This window comes from Chiroxiphia lanceolata, chromosome 5, assembly GCF_009829145.1.
Source record: "Chiroxiphia lanceolata isolate bChiLan1 chromosome 5, bChiLan1.pri, whole genome shotgun sequence".
Taxonomy (NCBI): domain Eukaryota; kingdom Metazoa; phylum Chordata; class Aves; order Passeriformes; family Pipridae; genus Chiroxiphia; species Chiroxiphia lanceolata.
In genome coordinates, this window is record NC_045641.1 from 56716548 (window position 1) to 56736919 (window position 20372).

At 37.3% G+C, this 20372-nt stretch overlaps 1 protein-coding gene across 4 annotated transcripts in view; it reads right to left on the reverse strand.

The window, feature by feature from the left end:
- The window catches only part of MYBPC1 (myosin binding protein C1), a 90791-nt gene that overhangs the window by 17631 nt on the left and 52788 nt on the right, over nt 1-20372 (reverse strand). For 2 of the 4 annotated variants that reach the window (XR_004357188.1, XM_032688501.1), the window contains exons 19-28: nt 19650-19838; nt 18151-18285; nt 13341-13508; nt 12765-12853; nt 11211-11406; nt 10440-10579; nt 8563-8722; nt 6963-7099; nt 5881-6067; nt 1255-1297 (exon numbers count right to left, since the gene is read on the reverse strand). Coding sequence is in view for 3 of the 4 variants with exons in the window: in XM_032688501.1 (XP_032544392.1) it covers nt 1284-1297; nt 5881-6067; nt 6963-7099; nt 8563-8722; nt 10440-10579; nt 11211-11406; nt 12765-12853; nt 13341-13508; nt 18151-18285; nt 19650-19838 (1415 nt within the window). In the remaining variant the exon portion in view is untranslated. Of the gene's footprint in view, nt 1-1254; nt 1298-2293; nt 2781-5880; nt 6068-6962; nt 7100-8562; nt 8723-10439; nt 10580-11210; nt 11407-12764; nt 12854-13340; nt 13509-18150; nt 18286-19649; nt 19839-20372 lie in introns of those variants that run through there. The other 2 variants (XM_032688500.1, XM_032688502.1) reach the window with 2 other exon arrangements.

Here is a 20372-nt window from a genome sequence, read left to right on the forward strand (position 1 = left end):
GCTCCAGGGAGACCTTAGAGGGCTTTCCAGTGCCTAAAAGGAACTTACAAGAGAGATGGAGAGGGACTTTTCACAAGGGCATGTAGTGATAAGGCAAGGGGTGATGGCTTCAAACTGAAAAAGGGTGGGTTTAGATTACATACAAAGAAGAAATTTTTGACTGTGAGGGTGGTGAGGCACTGACACAAATTGCCCAGAGAGGTTGTGGATGCCCCATGTCATTGAAATAAAGTCACAGAAACTAAACACGGGGGTATTTCTGTTCATTTAATTGATATTAATTTCATGGTTTCCAAATGATATTTGGAAGAAACAGGGAAAGATATATATTTTGCTAAAAACTTTAGAATCTGCCCCTTCTCCAGACAAAGAGTGTCTTTATTTGCTTTATTTTTATTTGCTTTATCTTTATTTGCTTTAAAAAAAGCTAAATACCATTACAATTCCCCTTACAACTCTGCACGAATCTTGTGTTCTGTAAGTTGCAAACCACCTGCTGATAGCTGCACTTACCTTCTGAGCTTTTTCTGGAACACACCAAAAGCTTTAAAGCAAAAGTACATTGCCAGGATGAAGATAACACTGTCTCTGAGTGCTTCAGCTAAATGCAATTGAGCTGATACTTACACACAGCATTTATCCCGTGTACGGATTTTTAAGAATTTATACCCTTCATTAACGCAAGGATTATCCAATTAAAGTGCTATTAGTTACTAGTGATTATGAGACTGCACTGTCTCATTTAACACCGTCATTGTGGTAGAACTGCTCGCTCCCAACCTTAGGTAGTTGCAAAATACAGACCAAAAAAAAAAGCATGCTTTTTGGCATTCTTTCAGCTCATGGAGTGCAAGTTGTGATACAAATCATTCATTTTTAAATGAAGTTAACTGTGGAATAAATATTTTGTTCATGTAGAGGTATATTCCTATAAAAAATAACTTACTGTGAATGCAAAATGCTCTTTTATTACTTGTATTTATTCATGCTAATTAATCATGCTAACTCATGCACTGTTAAATTCCATTGAAACATGTACTGTTAGAAGATAGTGGGATGTACTGCTAAGAAGAATTACTGTAACAAGCAATTATTATAAAACCCTGAATTTATATGCATTAAAATTATCATGCTACTAACTGTAAAAAACATTTTCATTAAGTGACATAATGAAAATCATGCCATACTAGGCAGACATTGTATGACCTGTAAACAGACATAAGCTTCATATGCAAGAACCATATGAAAGCTTACCTTAGATGACAATATACATTCAAAAATCCTTACTGTGGGATTACTAAGGGAGAGAGAGAAAGAGAAGGAACAATTTAATTGCAAACACAAAAGTAGAGAGAAAAGGTTGAGTGAAATTATTATTACAATTATTTCAAGATGATAATTTAATCCTTAGTCATGTAAAATATGTAGGAATAGAAGCACATGAAGAGTAAAAGGTAGGGATCCAGTTCCACTTCAACATTATCATTAATATGTAAAAGTTATATTAATATGTACAAGTAACTATAAAACCTGTAATTAGTCTAAAGTATAGATTGGAACCAAATTATGCAAACTATATTTATGATAAAAGTTTCCAAATGTAGCTTCAAAGAAGCTAACACATATATATATATAATATTTTCCACTAGGGAAAAAGAACACACACAAAACACTGAAGGATATATATATATATATATGTTGAAACTCTGTAAGGCAAAATAATCAAGTACAGACTAATTACATATCTGTGCGCTAGAATATGTACTTTGTCATATATCCACATTTACATTACTTAAAGCATGCTATTTACTCTGTAGGAGCCCTTACCTTTAATTAAACATTTTGTATCTATAAAACAACCATATATATACATTTATGTATGTGTATGTATGTAAAGGCACTCAACTTTGTGACTACTGTAGCCTTTTAAGAAAAATACCCTAATACTTCAAAGCTACAGGAACATTATCTACTCTGATATCCTAACGTGTTTTAGGTTTGGAATTGTAAGTTTGGATGATAATATACAACAGGCTGGTTTCTGGGCATCATTATAATTTTAAAACTGCACTGTCAATATTCTGACATTTGGGCAAGGTTGCAAGAAAACACATTTCCATAGAAAGAGGAAAATCTCTGAACCCCACTGAACTTGAATGTAAAATAAGTTCTAGAAGAAATAAAATAAATGAAGTAAAATGTTCTGCTTGTAAGTAATTGAATCAAGATTTCATCCTTAAATTCAGTAGGTTAAGCTCAGGTATGGGTTATCATTCTGAGCACTAATTTGTAACCAAAAACTAATCTGTAATAAAGAATGCCTTTTAAGCGCAGCAAAGGACTTTATGATACTTCTGTTCTTTCGATAATTCTACAAACTAACTGCGAGATGGCTTTTTAAAATGCAAACTTCATTCTCCTGGGAAGGTCTAAGTGTAGTGGTCAGAGGCATTCACAGTCGTTAAATAAATTCTTTGTAGGTACAGGTAGTTCTATGAAATATGCCTAAAACCTTAGTAATTCTGGTGTCAAATACCCATATTCTTGATTAATTTAGCCTTCTTTGCTCATGTGACATAGACAATGTATGCCATGAGACACTAGCTAGTTTATTCAAAAAAGGAAATAAATACACACTTTGCATGCAGAAAATGCGTTTGCATGTGGAAAGAGAGGAAGGGAATGAAATGGAATGTCCAGAGGAGTATGCGCATTATAAACCTGATTATTCCCCGCCAAGCAGATTGGTTCTCCTGGGTTAATTACTCCATGATAGATCACTGCAGAATTAGAATATTTATAGTGGTATTTATTCGCATTTGAAAATCTTCCCAGTTGATCTTAACACCTTTTAAAAAAATATTTCTTATACAGCAACTTTGCTATAACCAACCTGTCAGAGTGATCAGCAACTTGGATTTCACTTTTAAGATAAAAGTCCTCCAAAGCCATTTTTTTTCATGATAAAAGAAGTACTGCACCTTATCTAATTCTTTTCATTGACCTCAGTGAGACTGATAAGGAATCAGTTCCTTACTGCTTCTAATGTGAGATTTAGAGCCAAATTTAGGGATCTACCTCAATAAACTCAAAAAATATATACGTTGTTTTCTGTAGTAAGATGAGTATGAAACATGCAATGAGATTCTGTTTATGCATTATCTTTCAAGATAGATGAGGTAGAGTTATTCTCTTCTCTAAGATCTATTACATTACTTTTTACAGCACACTTATATTTACAAAAAAGGCCACTGTATGTGCAATTGTACAGAGCAGCTCATATAACTGCCATCTTTAAGTTCACCCAGCAAAACTTAAAACTGAAGAACGAAATACTGTCCATCTGAAATAACATCAGTACATGCAAAACCTCTTTTGAGGACAGAATTAGCTTTTACTGTTTCAGTTGTTGTGCTTATAAGTTTCAGGAAATTAGAATTAAATTTAGCAATGACTAGGGGTCATTGCTTTTATACCTAAAATAATGTAAGCAAATGGCTAAAAATGTAGAAATATGTAGCATCCTGATAACATTCATAGCCAAAGTGTTCCTAGCTAGTCAATTATTCAAATATTATGCAAAATCAGAAATGCTAAGCTGTTCTGTGAACATTCCTGGGGCTGAGCATATATATGCATGATAACTTTCAGATCTCCAATACGTCAGAGATTGATGGCTAAAAGTAATTCTAGCCAACATAAGGAAAAATAGCTTGCTACAATATATACTGTTGCATGGCATAGAGCTCTTTAGCACGACTTACTAGTAAGTAAGTAAGTAAGTAATACCTACTATTTGTAGTAATAGCATTTACCTTGTGCATTCACCAGATAGGTAGCACAGCCTTGAGCCTGTTAGTCTTATTCAGGCAACAGTCAACTATCTCATCATCTTACAAATCCAGACCTTGATTGTTACTTGCTGGAATAAAGCTGAACCAATTTAAAGCTATACAAATGAAAACACAAACACACACACACACACACATGCTGCAATTCATTTCCAGTGAGCGAGAAATCCGCAGGTCTCTGCTCTGTATCAGTGTGATGAGCAGTCATCTGAAGAGCCCTCCTAAATGAACAAACAGGCTGGGAAACTTAAAAGAATGATAATTCAACATGTAAGTCAGTAGAAGAGAGAAATAAGATGTAATTATGTTTTTATATTCTGGTTATTTAATAGTAATTTGCTATATTTGCATAGAGCAAACCCTGAGCCTACCCTGGTTTGCTAAGCCTCAGCCGCTGTATTCAGTTAATCCTGTTCCCCTTGAATCCATCAGTTGAACCATGAGCTAGGGAAGGTGGGTTTTAGGTTAAGGAAGCAGCCCATTATATGGCTAATAAGAGATAAACAACACATTATTTTCTGAACATCATATGCAAAAAACCTCTTGGTAAAACAGAGGACGTAAATAAACATCTTGTATTTAAAATGTAGTATTTGACTGTACTACAAGCAAAGTGCTGAAGACTAAAAAGCTACAACTGAGTGTAAAGGTGCATAAGAATCTTAGGGCTTGGGAACTTAAAATGTTCAATGAAATAACAACCTAACTTGGCTTTTCAGTATAAAAAAGATAGACTAAGCAACCTTCTCAGATGATGAGGTCTTCTGTTATGCTGTGAAATAGAGAGTTTGCTTGTGATTAAGTAAAACGATCATTCACTTTACAAAGACATCACCTTTTAAACGCAGTATCTTAAAAGATAAAAACCAAGAAACATATTATGCATATTTTCATTACATTAAGTGTTTAACTTCATAGACCAAACATTTACTGAAATGTCTTCTTGTTGGCAAATTTGAGCTGTGGGACAAGATATATCAGAAAATACAGAAAAAGGAAATTGAAGTAAACACAATACAATCCATACAAATATTAAATGTGGTTGTCATTATAGACTAGCATGATGGAAGTTATATAGATAAGGCCATATTGATATAATCTAAATTCCCTCTAAATTCCTTAGTTAGACACCTCCTATTAGCTGGCTTTAGGCAGCTTTCCTTACTTATAACCTCAGATTAATTTTTTTCAGAAATACTTTGCTTATTTGACAATTGAAACTAAAGCCTTAGGTGGGAATTAGTCTAGCTAAATATGACGCTATCTTTTCCTAGGAAGTAATTTTCTGGGAAAAAAGGTCGTGAGAGTATTCATTAGTAGTCCAGTCTAGATCCATTTGCCATTCATGATATCCCAGTCAATTCTAAACTACCTGAAATTCATAAAATTTATCTGTTAATGAAAACAAAAATAGCACTTCAGTTATAGAAGGATTTTGCAAAATCCATGGGTTTGTATACTCTGTTCTTAAAGCAAATGAAGCAATATCAACTAGTTTGTGTTCTTGGGAACAATACTACTTTTTGCTACATGATTTGCAAAGTTCCTTGGAAGCAAATATCTGGTTTGTTTAATAAATAGTTTTAAAGCAGACCAATTCTACCCTGAACTAATCTTTCTTCTTTCTCTCCTTCTCCCCTTGCCATTTGCTTCAGAGAAATGCCTCTTATCTGAGATGTTTTTCTTAATGTCTTCCCAGAGAGCTCAATGACTTTTACTGAAGTGTCTCAGGTAAATGGCACAGCTCTGAGAGTTACAGTCTACCATTCTGTCACTTGTGAAGAAGTCCTTGAAATCACTGAAGATGTGAATCGGCATTGAGGAAAATGAGATATAGCATAAGCATAGTATGTTGGTCCTCAAAAATAAAACAAAGCAAACAATATAGTTTATTTTTTTCCTTAACAAAGTTATTATTTGAATACAGGAAGGTAAAAAAAGCTGTTTGAACTCCCTTTTGGATTGGCCTTATGTACTCTCAGCTCCAATTCAGACAAACAGGGCCTTTGCAATATTTTAAAGGCCTTACCTTTTACTTCCAGTTTGCACTCCACTTCTGCCTCTCCAAGTTCATTGACTGCTCGGCAGGTGTAAGTACCTCCATCATAGGGACTGGGTTTGCGGATCTCCAAGGTACACACACCTTGGTTGCTGAACATTCGGTACCTTGGGTCATTCATTATAAGGACTTTGTTTTTCAGCCAGGTTATTTTGGGCTGTGGTAAAAAAACAAACAAACAAACAAACAAAACAAAAGAAAGCCCACATGCACAAATTGTGAACTGAAATATTTTATCACTTCTTTGTGTTGTTCAGTTAAAACAATCAAGAAATGATGGAAAACAGATGAAGTAGTGATAGAAAGGAAACTGTAATTCTTTTCTCAAAGATAAACATGGGCTGCATCATACATCTGTTTATAAGCACGATTTTTTCTTCAATGCAGCTCCTATCACATAATTAAAGTCACAAATTTAAGCCTGCTATCAATACAACAAGGACTGTGTAATGATAGCAAACATCTGAGCACTAGCTTTTGACACCCAATTACTCTGAGTTAACAAGAAAAGCATGTTTTTCTGCAGTAATTTGCACAGTCAGAAACTGTGAAGGTGAAGAGTGAACAGCAAACATGTTCTTAAACACTCTGGAGTTCTCATTTTACTGGGCCAGTTCAGCTTCTCACAATAGAGAATAGATCACAAAAAGACACAGTTCAAAAGAAACCACAAGACACAATGTGCAGTGGGTCTGAGAAAAAAAATGATCCCCAAAGTATTCCTGCAATGTGCTTACTTAAAGAATAATTAGCTTTTTATAAAATAATTATGGGTTGGTTTTTTAATAACCTTTACTGATATATTAATTTTACAGCTGTTGTCAATGTAGGTCCCAGTATAGCCCAACCTTTTCCTGAGGTTCTGCCCTTTCACTGAGTTATTTGTGGATTAACTACTGTAGTGCCGATAGCACGAGTAAGTAGGTCTTTTTTTTGTATTTTTGCCTTCAGCCTGGCTTGTGAGAGAGACAAATGGCAAAAGTGGTTTTATAATTTGCACTGTCAGGTTAAACTCTCTCATGTTTTAAGTGCTGTTAGGAGCTGTGCTGTACCTTGGGGTTGCCCCGGACACTGCAGTTCAAAGTAGCGTTGTAACCAGCTATGGCAAAGGTGTTGACTAGAGGCTGAGTAAACAGCGGCCGTTCACTGAAGTCAAAATCATCGTAAACTGGATATTTGTAGACTTTACCTATGAAATGAAAATAAAACATTTTTGAAAAAGAGTGTTGGCATGTAGATAAATACCCAAGCATCTTAAAAGGCTACAAGGAGTCGGTTCTGATCTACACTGTGACTCTGGTAATTGCAGTCGTAGGGGAGACTGGAAGTGCACCTGCAAAGTGACTACAGCCCCTGCCCATGCTACAGTGTTGATGCCTGAGAGCTTCTCTTTATTTCCTGTGTAGGTTGTATACAAAATAACACATGTTTATTCCATGTCTTTGCTTGCTTTCCCTGCATGTTATAGAATAGGACAGATCATGAGTGATGTACTGCAGGATGCCTACCTTTGACAAGCCTTGTTCACTTTGTTGACAATTACTTTTCACAGTTTGTTCTGCTTACAAACTGTCTCTATATCTGGAAATCCATTTTTCTTTCTGCTTCAAACAGTATACTAATAATACAGATACCTGAGGGGATGTAGTTTCTGTACAAGGAAAACATGGTAGTAAAATGTGTTTTCTCACTGCCTCTTTATCCCTGCTCTGCAGTGGAGATTACCATCAATAAATCTTCTTCAGCCACAAACTCAGCCAGCATTTAAAACAGCTGGACAGGCAGACATCTATTCCTGTGCAGAGGTATCATCAAACATCATTGTTTCACTGAAACCTGATCCAAGCTCTCATACTGACTTCAGTGCAGTTTAGGCCTGATACTTGCTCTCATGAGAAGGGCAAGTAAGCTGTGATGAAAATCAATTTCTATAGCCATTGTTCATGACCCTATTTCTAAAAGAGAGGACCTTCAGTTCTTCAGCATGGCAGTGTGGGTTTTACAGGTTGTCTGTCCTCTGCATCATGGCAGTCATGTATTCCTTCCTTTCAGACAAACTGAGGTGATCTGGTTTGATTTTCTCCCTGTGAGCCACTTGTTTGTAGAATTCACCCTCTGTAAATGGGCAGGGTTTTTTGTCTGGTTGGGTTTTTTTAAAGTTTACAGTACCATTTCAAACTGCCAACTTCTGAAATGTCAGGATTTTTGACTGCAGGATCAGAGTTTGTCCAGCCCCACCCTCAAAAGATGTGAAGCAGGAGTTATGCTTTCCTATTGGATCCTGCCTGAAATGGAGGGAGCACTTGCACAGCTGATGCCAAGTCTCCACTGGGAGGCAGTGACCTGCTGCTTCTAACAGAACAGCTGCTTTAATCCTCTTCCAGCTCTTGTCAGCTTATGTCTTGAATCTGAGATCCAAGACCATAGGACAGAACATGGGAAAAAAGTCCCACTCCTGACTAAAACAATGCCTGTGAACTATGTGTACAAATGAAGAAGTCTTAATAGGAAGCACCCTAGCTGTTGGTGGCACCTGGTCTTGGGGCTAGGAGTGCCTCTGAAAGCTCTAGAGATATGGCCTTTACCTCTGATCAACCTCCAGCCTCTGAGCACCCCCCTTCCCTTTTGACAAGGAACGGATAATTAGCTAACCATCCTTTGCAATCAAAGCACTCTCTTTGGTCATCGTTGCATCCTCGCTGAGGCCACACATGTTCTCAGCAAAGACCCTGAAGTAGTACTCGTTTCCTATGATGAGCTCATTGATGGTGGCACTGGTGCGATGGTAGTGCTCGATCACTGTGAACCATTCCTGAAAGGCACAAACACAGAGGGTGAGCTTCCCCACAGCACCCTGCACCTCGCAGACATCAACTGGAAGAATCATCAAGCTTGTGGGAGTAGATTTTTCTTTGAAGGGAATGTTAGTGAACGCTAAAGTAGTGACGCTGACAATAATTAATGAAATGAGTGATGATGAGAACACTGCAGAGCTCAGTGATGAGCAGTGAAGGCCGAATGGAAAGTGAATTCTTCTGAATTGTTACACTCTGGTAGCTGGAAGGTTTGTTTCAGGCAATCCAGTATGACAAAGGTGGTGGTGTGTGAGCAAGGCAGGCACCCTCATTCCTAATTCATTCTGCTGACAGAGAAAGTACAGTTGCAGATAAGAAAACTTCAGCTTGGGGGCAAAGGCAGTAGCATGTGCTATTCTGCAGTAACATGTACTCACAAGAGACCGCTACACTCATCTACCCTCTCTATCACAGGCTGAGTGTTCAGGAGAAATGTAGTTTTACGCCAGTGATCCTCTGATATCTAAAGGCTCATATGGGGAAGTGGGTTTTAGTGCTTTGGTCTTGCAGCAGTAACAGGACATGTGAATTCTTTCCTAGTACACAGTGCTTAAATAACAATCTGAGATGAAAGAGGTCAATGCTAAAAATGCAATTAATATAAAGTGCAATATGACCACAGCAATGTTTTTGCTTTTCTTTACTCTGCCCTACATAGTTTTCTTGCTTTTCTCAAGATGAACTTGTGCTGAGTTCCCTGTACCACAGTTTGCACTGCTATTTGATCAACTTTAAGAGCCAAAGTTCCTTTGGAAAAACAGTTTTCCGTAGAAGGCCAGCTGTGCCAGAATTGCAAAATGCACTGTCACAGATAATGTGAGGAAACTGTGACCTGAAAGATCCATGTCACAGTGGACCCTAGATGCTGCTGTTGTTACTTTCTCCTTAACACAGTAATTTAGGGAGAGGGGACATTGTTGTGATTACTGTAGCAGAGACCATATCTTCTTACAGTCTCAAGAGAAAAAAAAAAAAAGGATGGACACAGGAAGAATGAACTGATTAGACCATGAAGCAGATAAACACATTAATGCAAGGAGTTGGGGGGGAAGACACTAGAAAATTCTCTTGGATAAGGTAACTCCCAAAATGTTCTCCTAGATTTCCAGTGTTTAAATTTACAGTAAATGTTAAATCTAAGAATCTGTCTTTTAAGGATGCGAAAAATTCCTGTTAGTTTAATGAAAATAATGAACATTTCTATATTACACTTTTCATCTGTGAATCTCAAAGCAGTATAGGCATTAATATGTACCATTTTGTCAGGGGTAGTAAGGAGTGGCAATGATTCACAGTGTGACATTACAGGTTTGAAAACAGCAGGACCAGTACAACAGTTCGTTCTAGTAGCAACGTACTGACTTTAGAATTAATAGTTTTGAGGTTTTATTTTCTCTACTGAGACAAGGGAAAAATGCAGAATTACTTCTCTCAAATCCACCTGTCCCTTTTTAGTCCTCTTCTTTGGCATAATTTTAAAACATTTTCATTTGTAGGCTTTAGTTATAGTGAACAAGAGATTTTTAGAGGTTTTAGAGATGCCTTACAGATTCTTTGAATGCTGATAAATCAATGCTTTGTCCACCTACATAATTTTAAGCATGTAATGCTTTTTGTTTTTAAAAGGGAGAATTCATGAGTACATCAAACTTTTAAACACTCATTTTTACTTACCATACTCTTCTTATCTGCTTTTTGAATAGTGTACCCAGTAATGGCAGCATTTCCATCGTCCTTTGGTGGCTTCCATGACAAATTTACATTCTCTCCCCAGACATCCTCAATAGTTACAATCTCTGGTGGGCCTGGGCGATCTGTAACAAAAATATGGCAGCTGACATTTTCTACTCTTTGCTTTCTCTATCTTTTTCCTACACACATCTTCCACTTAGTTTAATTTCTCTCTTTCCTACAACACACACATGCAAAAAACCTCAAAACCAATGTCAAAATGAAGATTGCAAAATAAAACTTTCCAAAGTTAAGACGTGAGAATTGAAATAATATCTAAAGTTGTGCTACCAGTTTTGACTACCATGTAAAGAAATAGATTGGTAAAAATGAAAAGTAAGTGTGTTTTCTTGCCTGTCTTTCCTACTTTCATGTGCTTTCAACATTTAGGATTTCTTCTACACTACAGTTGTGACAAACTTACTGTGAATTTGCTGCTATTTCTGGCTATGGGTACCACTCAACAGGAAAAAACTTGCATCCTGGATAGGCAAGAACATGAAGGGGGTGACAGTGAAAAAAGAGACTGACATGTTCCAACAAGCATCTGCTATTATTTATGGAGATTATTACTTAGAGTCCACAATTCTATAGCCAAGTAACTGGATGTGGAGAGTTACCACTATCAAGAAAGATGTTCTTTGGGATCCTTGTTTTTCCTATAGGCTTGGAATTTCCTATAGGCTGGATTTATTTCTGTTTCTCAAAACATACCGACAATCTGAATATCTATTGTAGCTTTGTCCACCAAGTTCTCTACTTCCACTTTCATATCATATTCTCCAGAGTGCCCCCTCTCTGCCTTTCGGATGAAGATGATGGTGTCGTTTTCAGTGTTGCGGATGTTGATTTCATTCTTGTCGATTGGAGAACCGTTTTTCTGCCATGATACTTTTGCCCTTGGTCTTCCCTGAAAGAAGCCAGGAAACAATTTTTATGTGAATTTTGGAGAGAAAAGGGAAGAAAAGAAAACAGGTTCATTTCCCCATTTTTCCCAAACAGGAAATAAAAACTGTCCGGAAAGAAACAAAAAATTCTTTTTTAAAAGATACAGCATTTAGAGATGCAATTATACCAATTCACCTGAAACACAGCTTTCTTTCCTTTTTTTTGCCCCGGGACATTGAAAATATTTGCACATTCTGGCTATATCGAGCAATTATCTTTCTGGCTATATTTGACAAATAACTTCCAGTTTTCTAAAATAAAAAGGAGAAAAAATAACTCACAGAAAATACAGAATAAAGTATTTCACCCTCTGGAAGTGCTTACATTCTCTCCACTGCCAGTGAAAGAGGGAAATAGTAGACTAAGGCTCTAGGGAACCTAAACTCTCTTCTTTCATTGCAAAAGAAGTTGGAATAGCTGTTAGGTAGGCTGGATGATGTCTTTTGTGTGCCATTTTTTGTATGTCTAAGTGCCCAATTTAGGTACTTAATTTAGAGTGAATTCCACCTGCTTTACCATGGGATTTGCCTTCCAGAGGCAGTGTGTAGATGCTATCTGAAAAGGGTAATTCTCACACTGCTTTGAACACCTTATCTTAGAAAATAACCATAGACTTTAATCTCTTTAATTAACCATAGATTTTAATGTTCCTTTAATTTCTCAAGAGAAGTATAGCTTGCAGTGTATTGCTGATCAAGCTTTTATAAGGTGAGTTATGCCCACCCATATCTGTAAGTGTGCAAACATGAAATAGAAATGAATTCTTCCTTAATTCTTGTATCCAGAAGAAGGACTCTGCAAGTAAAGAGACAGTCACTGTTGTAAAAGGTGTGGGAATGAAGGTTAACATGACACTGTAGGAAAATATGCTATATATTTAGAAATAGTCATATTTGTGATCACAAGGATTTAAAAGTTGCAGTCTTCCCAGTCCTCCCCTCACTTTTCCTCTCTCAAGAAAATTATTAAATGCTACTGTTCCACCCATGATAACTATATCTGACAGTGTAAGCACTTTGCATTGTGCTAGCAATTATCTCACATGTAACATCTACTGCAAGGATTAATAAGTGTCCTTTGGATGACAGATGACCAATCAGTCTGTCTGATCTAGCTACCCAATTCATTACTTGGCTGAATATAATTTCTTTGAGATGTCAAAGCAAAAGCTTTCAAACACCTCTGTGCTTCAGTGTGCTTCCACACTGCTTAAGTTACAGAGAAGTAAGTTAAAAAGCATCAGTATAAAAACAAACAAACAAACAAACCACAAAAAAAAAGCCCCCAAAAACTAACAAATGGAATCTTTTTAGCTCTTACCTGGAAAGGAATAACAAGATTCACAGTTTCTCCAACTCTTCGAGTATAAGTTTGTTTTAAGTGTCTTGGTAGACGAATCTTAGGAGGTTCTGGAAAAAAAAAAGGCTTGTGCATTACATTTATCTTCTTTTCTAACTGAGGCAGCACTGGTGGGCATCAGTATAAAATGGAGACTATGTGGTCTACAATTCCCAGAAGTGACTAATGTGTGAAGTATCTTAAATTTCTTAGTCCCACAGTGTTACATTTAGTACACCATCAGGTTTTAGAACACCAAATGCTATGGTGGTAGGAATAGGTGAGAAACTTAGTGCAACTTTAAAAAAGGCACCACCAGTTTCAAATTCTGCAGAAAAAAAGCCCTAAAAAACTGAGAAATAAAGGCTCAGAAATGAAACAAATAAAAATAATTATGACATTTTTTAAAGGTGGTTTCATAATTTCTAGCCATAACACAATGGCTTTGTGAGACGGTATCATCACTTTCCAACAACAAATAAGTATTAGCCTTAAAAAATCAGGTCTCAGTATGGAAACAGTGTATTTGTGGGTTAAGTGTAGGCAGGAGGATCTTACCTATCACTTCCTTGACTAAAATAGGCTGTGGGTGGTACCTGGGCTCACTTTCACCAGCAGCATTCACAGCTTTTACTCTCACAAGGATTTTCGAGCCAGTGGGCAGGCCATTGATTGTAAACTTCGTTTTGTCTGTCAGCTCCGGGTTAGCCACGATCCATTCCTCGGCTAGTTCAGGGAAATGGAGGGAGGAGGACAAATCGAAAGAACAGGGAATTATAAATACACCCACTGCATGGATGAGGAAAATTACAAAACAGTAATAGATACATTAGATTCTAATGAATAATTCTGGTTTGTTTTTCTAATAATGCTGTAACACAATATAGATTCACTTTCATACATAGAAATAATGTTTTAAACCTTAAGGGGTTCCTGATGATTATATATTTATATATAATGGTACAAATGTTATTAGAATATGTCTATAATTTAATTTTGGCAGAAAGAAAACTGGTTAGTTTTCTAATTCAGCTGGTAGAAAACAAGGGGGACAAAGAGTATATTTCCAAAAGCACTCATAATTTCTTTAACAGCTTCCTTGGAGAGAAATGGGGTTTGCAATTAATCTCAGCCGGTATGAGTAGCCTTGAAAGTAGAACTGAGAAATAAGAGAAACACAGAATATTTACATATTGCAATGAAATGCCATCTCTCCTTGTGCCTTTAAAAAAGGAAGGCTGTGTCAGAATTATCCACATAATTACATCATCCTTGGATTTTTAATCCTACCCCTAGGCAGTTGCATGTAAGTCATAGAGTGATCCTAACAGTACAGTCTTTCAGAAGAGCTTCAATTACAAATGACACTTTCTTATCCACTCTGTTGTCCCAACATAGGCTGCTCTAACACTGCTGGCACCTGGACATTGGAGCCAGGTTTATGAGCTAGCAAGTCAGGATCAATACTTTCCATGTAATATGAAGACAGCATTATAAAATGGGCACAGAAGACAAGAGAACTACTATAAACTAGAGAGCCCTGCAGATTCAAAGTATAATGCTATGATATTTTTTCATAACTGCGTGTCTTACTTTTAGGAATAAAGTTCTCCTTCAAGCTGCTTCTTTCAGCTTCTAGCAGAAAAGGATTGCAATCGATGACTGTTTCCCAAGAACCTCCCCCTCCCCTTATACATGTACTACAGAAAATTCTGCGGACTGTTGCCCCTAAAAATCACTCTCAGGAATTTATCTTTGCTTTTATGAAGAGAGTTTTTCTTTTGTTAAAGAAGATTTATATCCTTTGTTGAATACTGTACCTTCCAGGTTAAAAGGTGGCTCCAGCAATTCCTCAGACAGATCTGTCGATATACCTTGTGAGAATCCATCTTTAAAATTAATCAGAGACACCCACTTTCACATAGATGGAGCATTTTGTCAGTGGTTAGCAATTCCTGTTAGTAAGTATGCAAAGATAGATGCTGGGCTTTAAAGATTTAGAGGACCCATATTTAGGGAGACTGCAGGGAGAAAAGACATGGGAAGAAGGCATCTAGATCACAGCATAGTTATATATGATGCCCACAGGAAAGCTAAAGGATAAAGGAAGAGGAGGAGATAAGTTTGTATATTTTTCTTTAGGTCTGAGCACAGCCCTAGAAATATGAAAATGAAGAGACAAAAGGAACATTTGGAAGAGAGAAATGAAACAAAGTGATGATAGGAAAAAGTGTAGAAGGAGAAGAAAACAGATCATAGAAGAGATAAGAAATTCAGAGATAAATTCTGAATAAGAGAGACAGAAAAAAAAGGAGGTCTTGGAAAAAAACTTGAGGAAACAGATGAAGAGAACACATTTAGCTAAAGGCAACACAGAAGATTAAAGAAGACCAAACCCACGGATGATGACAGATATGACGTAGACCCTAAGGCTTTATTTCCTGGACGAAGCTATCACTGCCCTGGATTTCCTGTAATCCTGGAGTTGGCTATTTTCAGGATAATAAAAATATTATTCTAGTATCTGTGCATGGTCCTGGATGAGTATACTGGCAAAGATCTCAGCCAACAGACACTCTCTGAAGTGCTTATTTAGTAGCTATGAAAACAGATCATCTGCAGGTACAATAGCCCATTAAAAGCAGATAAACATAGTGTCCTAGGGAACACAGTGCCAAGCTCGTCAGGCTACCCTTGAAATGTCCCACAAGAACCAGTCATCAGCATACTTTACAAGTAACTGACTTCTCCAGTATCAACAAGATTTGGTCTACTCCACATCACCATAGCAAAAGGTTCAAGTTGGACGTTGAAAACTGGACCTGGGGAGTTCTATATTCGTGTTAGTCACAGCTATGCAATTCTGGATCCAGATACTCATGATGAGACTCTAGTTCGGTAATAAACACAGAGAGCTGTCAAAACTAGTAAGGAAGTCCAAAAGTCCACCGCAGTGATCAAGTTATGAGCTTGAGACTAAAGGGAAATACCAATTTTTGCAAAGCCAAACCAATGCTCACGATACATTATTCTTTTGAATTATCATGATATAATTTTTGTCTTTCTCTTTTCAGCTTGTGATTTTTCCTAATGATTGCTATGCTAAGGAAGACTCGAAAAAGCCCTCTTCAGAAGTATTTCAGTGACAATGAAAGAATGGAGAATGTAAAGACAAATGAGTTTACAAACAGATAACTAAGAGAACAGAATATTAGAATGAATATAGACAGTCATAAAAAGTACCTTGAAATTAAAAAGAGTTATTAAACATTACAGAAGAAATTAGTTTGAGGCAGAACAGGCAGTAAAAAGACTGAGAAAAGGAGGCACTGAGATATTGCAAGAAAGGAAAAAAGGACTTTATGGAGAGAGAAAAATTTATAATCCAATAACATGAATTAAAATTGGTATTTTCTACTTATCTTACTTCTTCCTAAACATTTTTATAACATATATACATAATGTCAATTGTGTATATATAGATGTATATGCATATGTAGGAGGCATATATAGATATACGTAAAACACTCAGAAAACTATGTAAAATACATTGTACCCATTGTATTTTAACTGAGGTGGGTTACAATAAAATGGCAGATGACTGCCATTTTGTTGTATCTTCGTATGTTTTAAGCCTATCTGAAAAAAAAGTAAAAGAATTTGTTCCATTCAACAGGTATAAAATGATCTTCTATCTAACAGTCCTTTAAAGATAGTTTAGGAAGATTCCTCTGACAGACATAGTTTGAATTAATGTATTTATATTTTTCATTCTCTCTTGTCACCTTATTTGGATATCACATACTGTAATGTCAAGGGGTTTGTGACAGTAGCATATTACAAGCACTTGTAACTTTTCCCTGGCAGTCTACCAGTGCTAAACAAAGCAGAATATAAAGTATACACTGAAGTCCTCACATTGACAATTCCCTTTATATTCCCCTACATCTGGCCTGTGAATGGAAACAATATAGGAATACTGCATCTTAATGGAAGACTGCATGCTTACTCGTTCTGAGATGTTCCCGCAGCTCCCTCCCAATACACAAGGAAAACCCTTCCTACCATTCCAGCTGTGTTTGCCTTCAGGTGCTCTTCTCGAGGTCTCTGAGCTTCTTGCAGTCTGTTTCTGCTCCTTAAAGATATTCAGCTAAATACTACAAGATGCTGAGTGCTCCTGAGAAAAGCCAGTGGTTGTTCTTCACACCCTCTCCCGCTCGCCTGAGAGAGAGCTGAGCATACTCTTATCCTGTGGGATCTGACCACTTTTATGAACTACTGTTTTCCTGGGTTGTCTGAATCTGAAACGTGACAGTGTGAATGACAATGTCCTCTACCTCTTGTCTCCAGGCTGTGGACTGCATTCGTTAAAAGGTTTCATTGAAACAAATGGCTTCATGAAAAAAGTTATGTAAATCATAACTTGATTTACAGCACAGTTGAGAGCAGCAGCTAGTGGAGCTGAAGATATCTGTGTCCCATTAATCCGCAATGTTGCTGCAGTTGATGGTGTTGGCCTACAGAGGCTGGGTATTGCACATACCACTCCTATTTTATACTTACCCACGTGCTGGTGGATTTTAGTTTTTGAGAATAAACTTCATTTGATGCCAGTTCAGAAAAAAATCTACTAGAAAATACTAAGTTTCTGCTGCTTGATCACCAAAGACAATATTTACAATGTATTAATTGTAAAATGTATTTCCCTACTCTCAAATGTTTATGCAATCTCTGGTATCTTTATCTGTCTCCTTCAGTTCTGTATCAACTTTCATCTTAGGCAGACATAGTTGAAGATCCCATATAACACTGCACTGAAACATTGGAGAAATTAAATATCTAGACACAAATTTTGCATGTCTACATGTCTACATCTCCTACAGGAAACTGTAGGAGAGGCTGTCTGTTCTTAGTATTGGAGACTTGTGCTTGAAGTAGCCAATTAGTGATATGTCAACACAGGGATTACCACACTGAGGACTTCCTGTCCCTAAAACCCACCTGAACATATTTTGGACCACACTCATTATTTTTTATACATTCATGCATCCATCCACCCTTTGCTGCCTTGACTGTCACTTAGCTTCTAAAAGAGGGTAGCTATTAACACGGTTCTTGGTACACTGCAACAGATTATATGGCTTTTGATTTGGATTTCAGATCAAATATAAGATATGTTGAACTACAATCAGTGAGTGGGATCTGGAATACAAACCAAAGGAAGCCTGAACAAAACCCTGCTGCTTGAGTTTTTCTGACTGATTAGTCTCTGCCTTACAGTGAGAGCACCTGATACCTGCAGAGAAAAAATGGAGAAAGTCTCACCTACTTTCACCATGAGTAACATACCCCAGGTGTTCCCACTTACTTCCTTCAAAGCAGTACTCTACAACATAGCCGTCTAACCCTGCCGCTCCGATCTGGTCGGGCGGCCTCCACTTCATTGTCACCGAGGTGTCAGTCACTCCGTCCACTGCCAGGAGAGTCGGTGGGCTGGTAACAGCTGAAGCAAGCAAGCAGCAGGGAGAAGGCAGAAAACTGTGTTACAATTATGGGTTTACACTTATGGTCTGTATTCCTCTAATTTAGCATCACGGGTGACTGGCTAAATCCTGCCTACCAGGATGATTTCAAATCATCCCTGGCACATCTTTCTTTCAACTAGGACCACATGAGGAGAAGCAGCTACCTCATCCCATATCTACTCACAGCCTAAGCCAGAGATAAATTCCTCCTGCTGAGGAGAGAGAAGGACAAAGAGCTGTGGAAGGTAGAGCAGAGAAGTTTGGAGCAGTGTATTCTACCATAGCAGGTGTTTTCTGTCAAGAAGGGAGCTTGCTGTAGCAATAACAGCCACCTTCTTCCCTCTCCTCTTCATTCTGGGTGTGCTGCTAAGCGAGGTGGGAACCTTTCCTGGCCTATAGAACAAGACAGCACTCTTTTACTGGGACTTGTGGTTGTCACAATAGTTTGAAAATCTGCTTCTTTATATGAAGAGGCAACGCAATTAGTCTGTCACTAGGTGAATGACAAGGCCTTCTAGCTGTTACATTAATAAAAAGCACTAAGATGACATTTAGAATAGTGTAAATCTGGATTGTCTGCAAAAGGATATTAAAAATATGTGATTCCTTTCTGGGAAAAAAGTCCCTGCTTAAGCTAATGGGGAATCCATGAGGCATAGAGTGAAATTAGGGACTATTCGAATGTATCTTATCCTGTGATTAGTTGCAAAGTTGGGCAAATTTTTTTCCCATGGGTTTCTACCTTTATGACCTGTGATTCTTTAAAAATGGAAATGTATGAATTATTTGTGACTACCTGTACATTTTAAAACGACAAGCTACTGTGTAGCAAAGCCTAAATAGTGAAATGTGAAAGAAAGCCTCATTTTCATACAGTGCAGCCTGCAAATAGCGATCTTTAGACTTCTCATTTTTCCTGACCATTTTTGGCCAAAAGCCAGTGATTGCCTGTGGTTCATCATCTTTACCTATTCTTGAAATTGCTGGTTTGACTGGCAATAATTTGACTCTATTGATTCAGGAAGTGTTTAAGATACACAAAAATGTGGAACTATTAGTTCTGGTCCTTAAAACACATTGACTGCAGTACTGACCATATCAGGCTCACCTATAGTAACACTGGTTTATTTTAGTGCACCGTTCCTCTGTCTATGCTTGTCTCTTGTTTATAAAAGACTGTAGTTCCAGGGATAGACATGTACTTTATGAAGCACCTCATAAAGACAGGTCCTGAGCAACACAAGTGCCACGAGAACTACAGTTATATAATTAGAGGACCATAATAATGTACTAATAATTGTGTTCTAAATGCATGCCTGTCTCTGTGCTCTTTATTACTTACCTAAAGGAACAAAAGACTTTGAAGGCATACTTGGTTTGGACATGCCTATTGCATTAACAGCAAATACACGGACCTCGTAAGCAACACCTTCAATCATCTTCTTTGGCTCAAAAGTTGTTTCTTTACACAGTTCAAAATTCAGCCTCATCCACCTGGAGCTTTGTTTCTTTTTCCTCTCAATGAAATATCCTATTGACCAAACAAAATTTTATTATAGTAAGTGATGGCATAAAGGTCAATCGTGAAGGGTCTGGGTTTTGACTTCCCAATGGCATTTTTTTCTGGATACACCTCCATATCCCCTTCTAGCCTCAGAGTGATTTAGGGATAATTGCTAGATTTTGCTAATTGCAAGCTATCTGACAGTCACCTGCTTTGCTTTCATGGCCACATATGAGCATTTTTTGGACTTCACATACGACGCTGCTGTGTTTAGTTCACAGCGAAAAGGGCCTGAGTCTACTGGCTTCTGGGCCTTTCCTCTTGGTACAGTGTATTAGAAGATATTCCAATTTACTCAGTAAATTGTTTCTGAAATTCCTTCTAACATTCAAACAGGCTAATAACAGTTCCAAGTTTTGTTTTATAGGAGATCGTTTTTCAAGTAGGGAGCTTGATAGTGTGGCAACATACAAAATGACAAAATGCAACTCATTAGAAAAACAAATTTCTGACAAAGTCAAAGAGAAGGTAGAACATTCTTGCAATTGGATACTCCCAGTG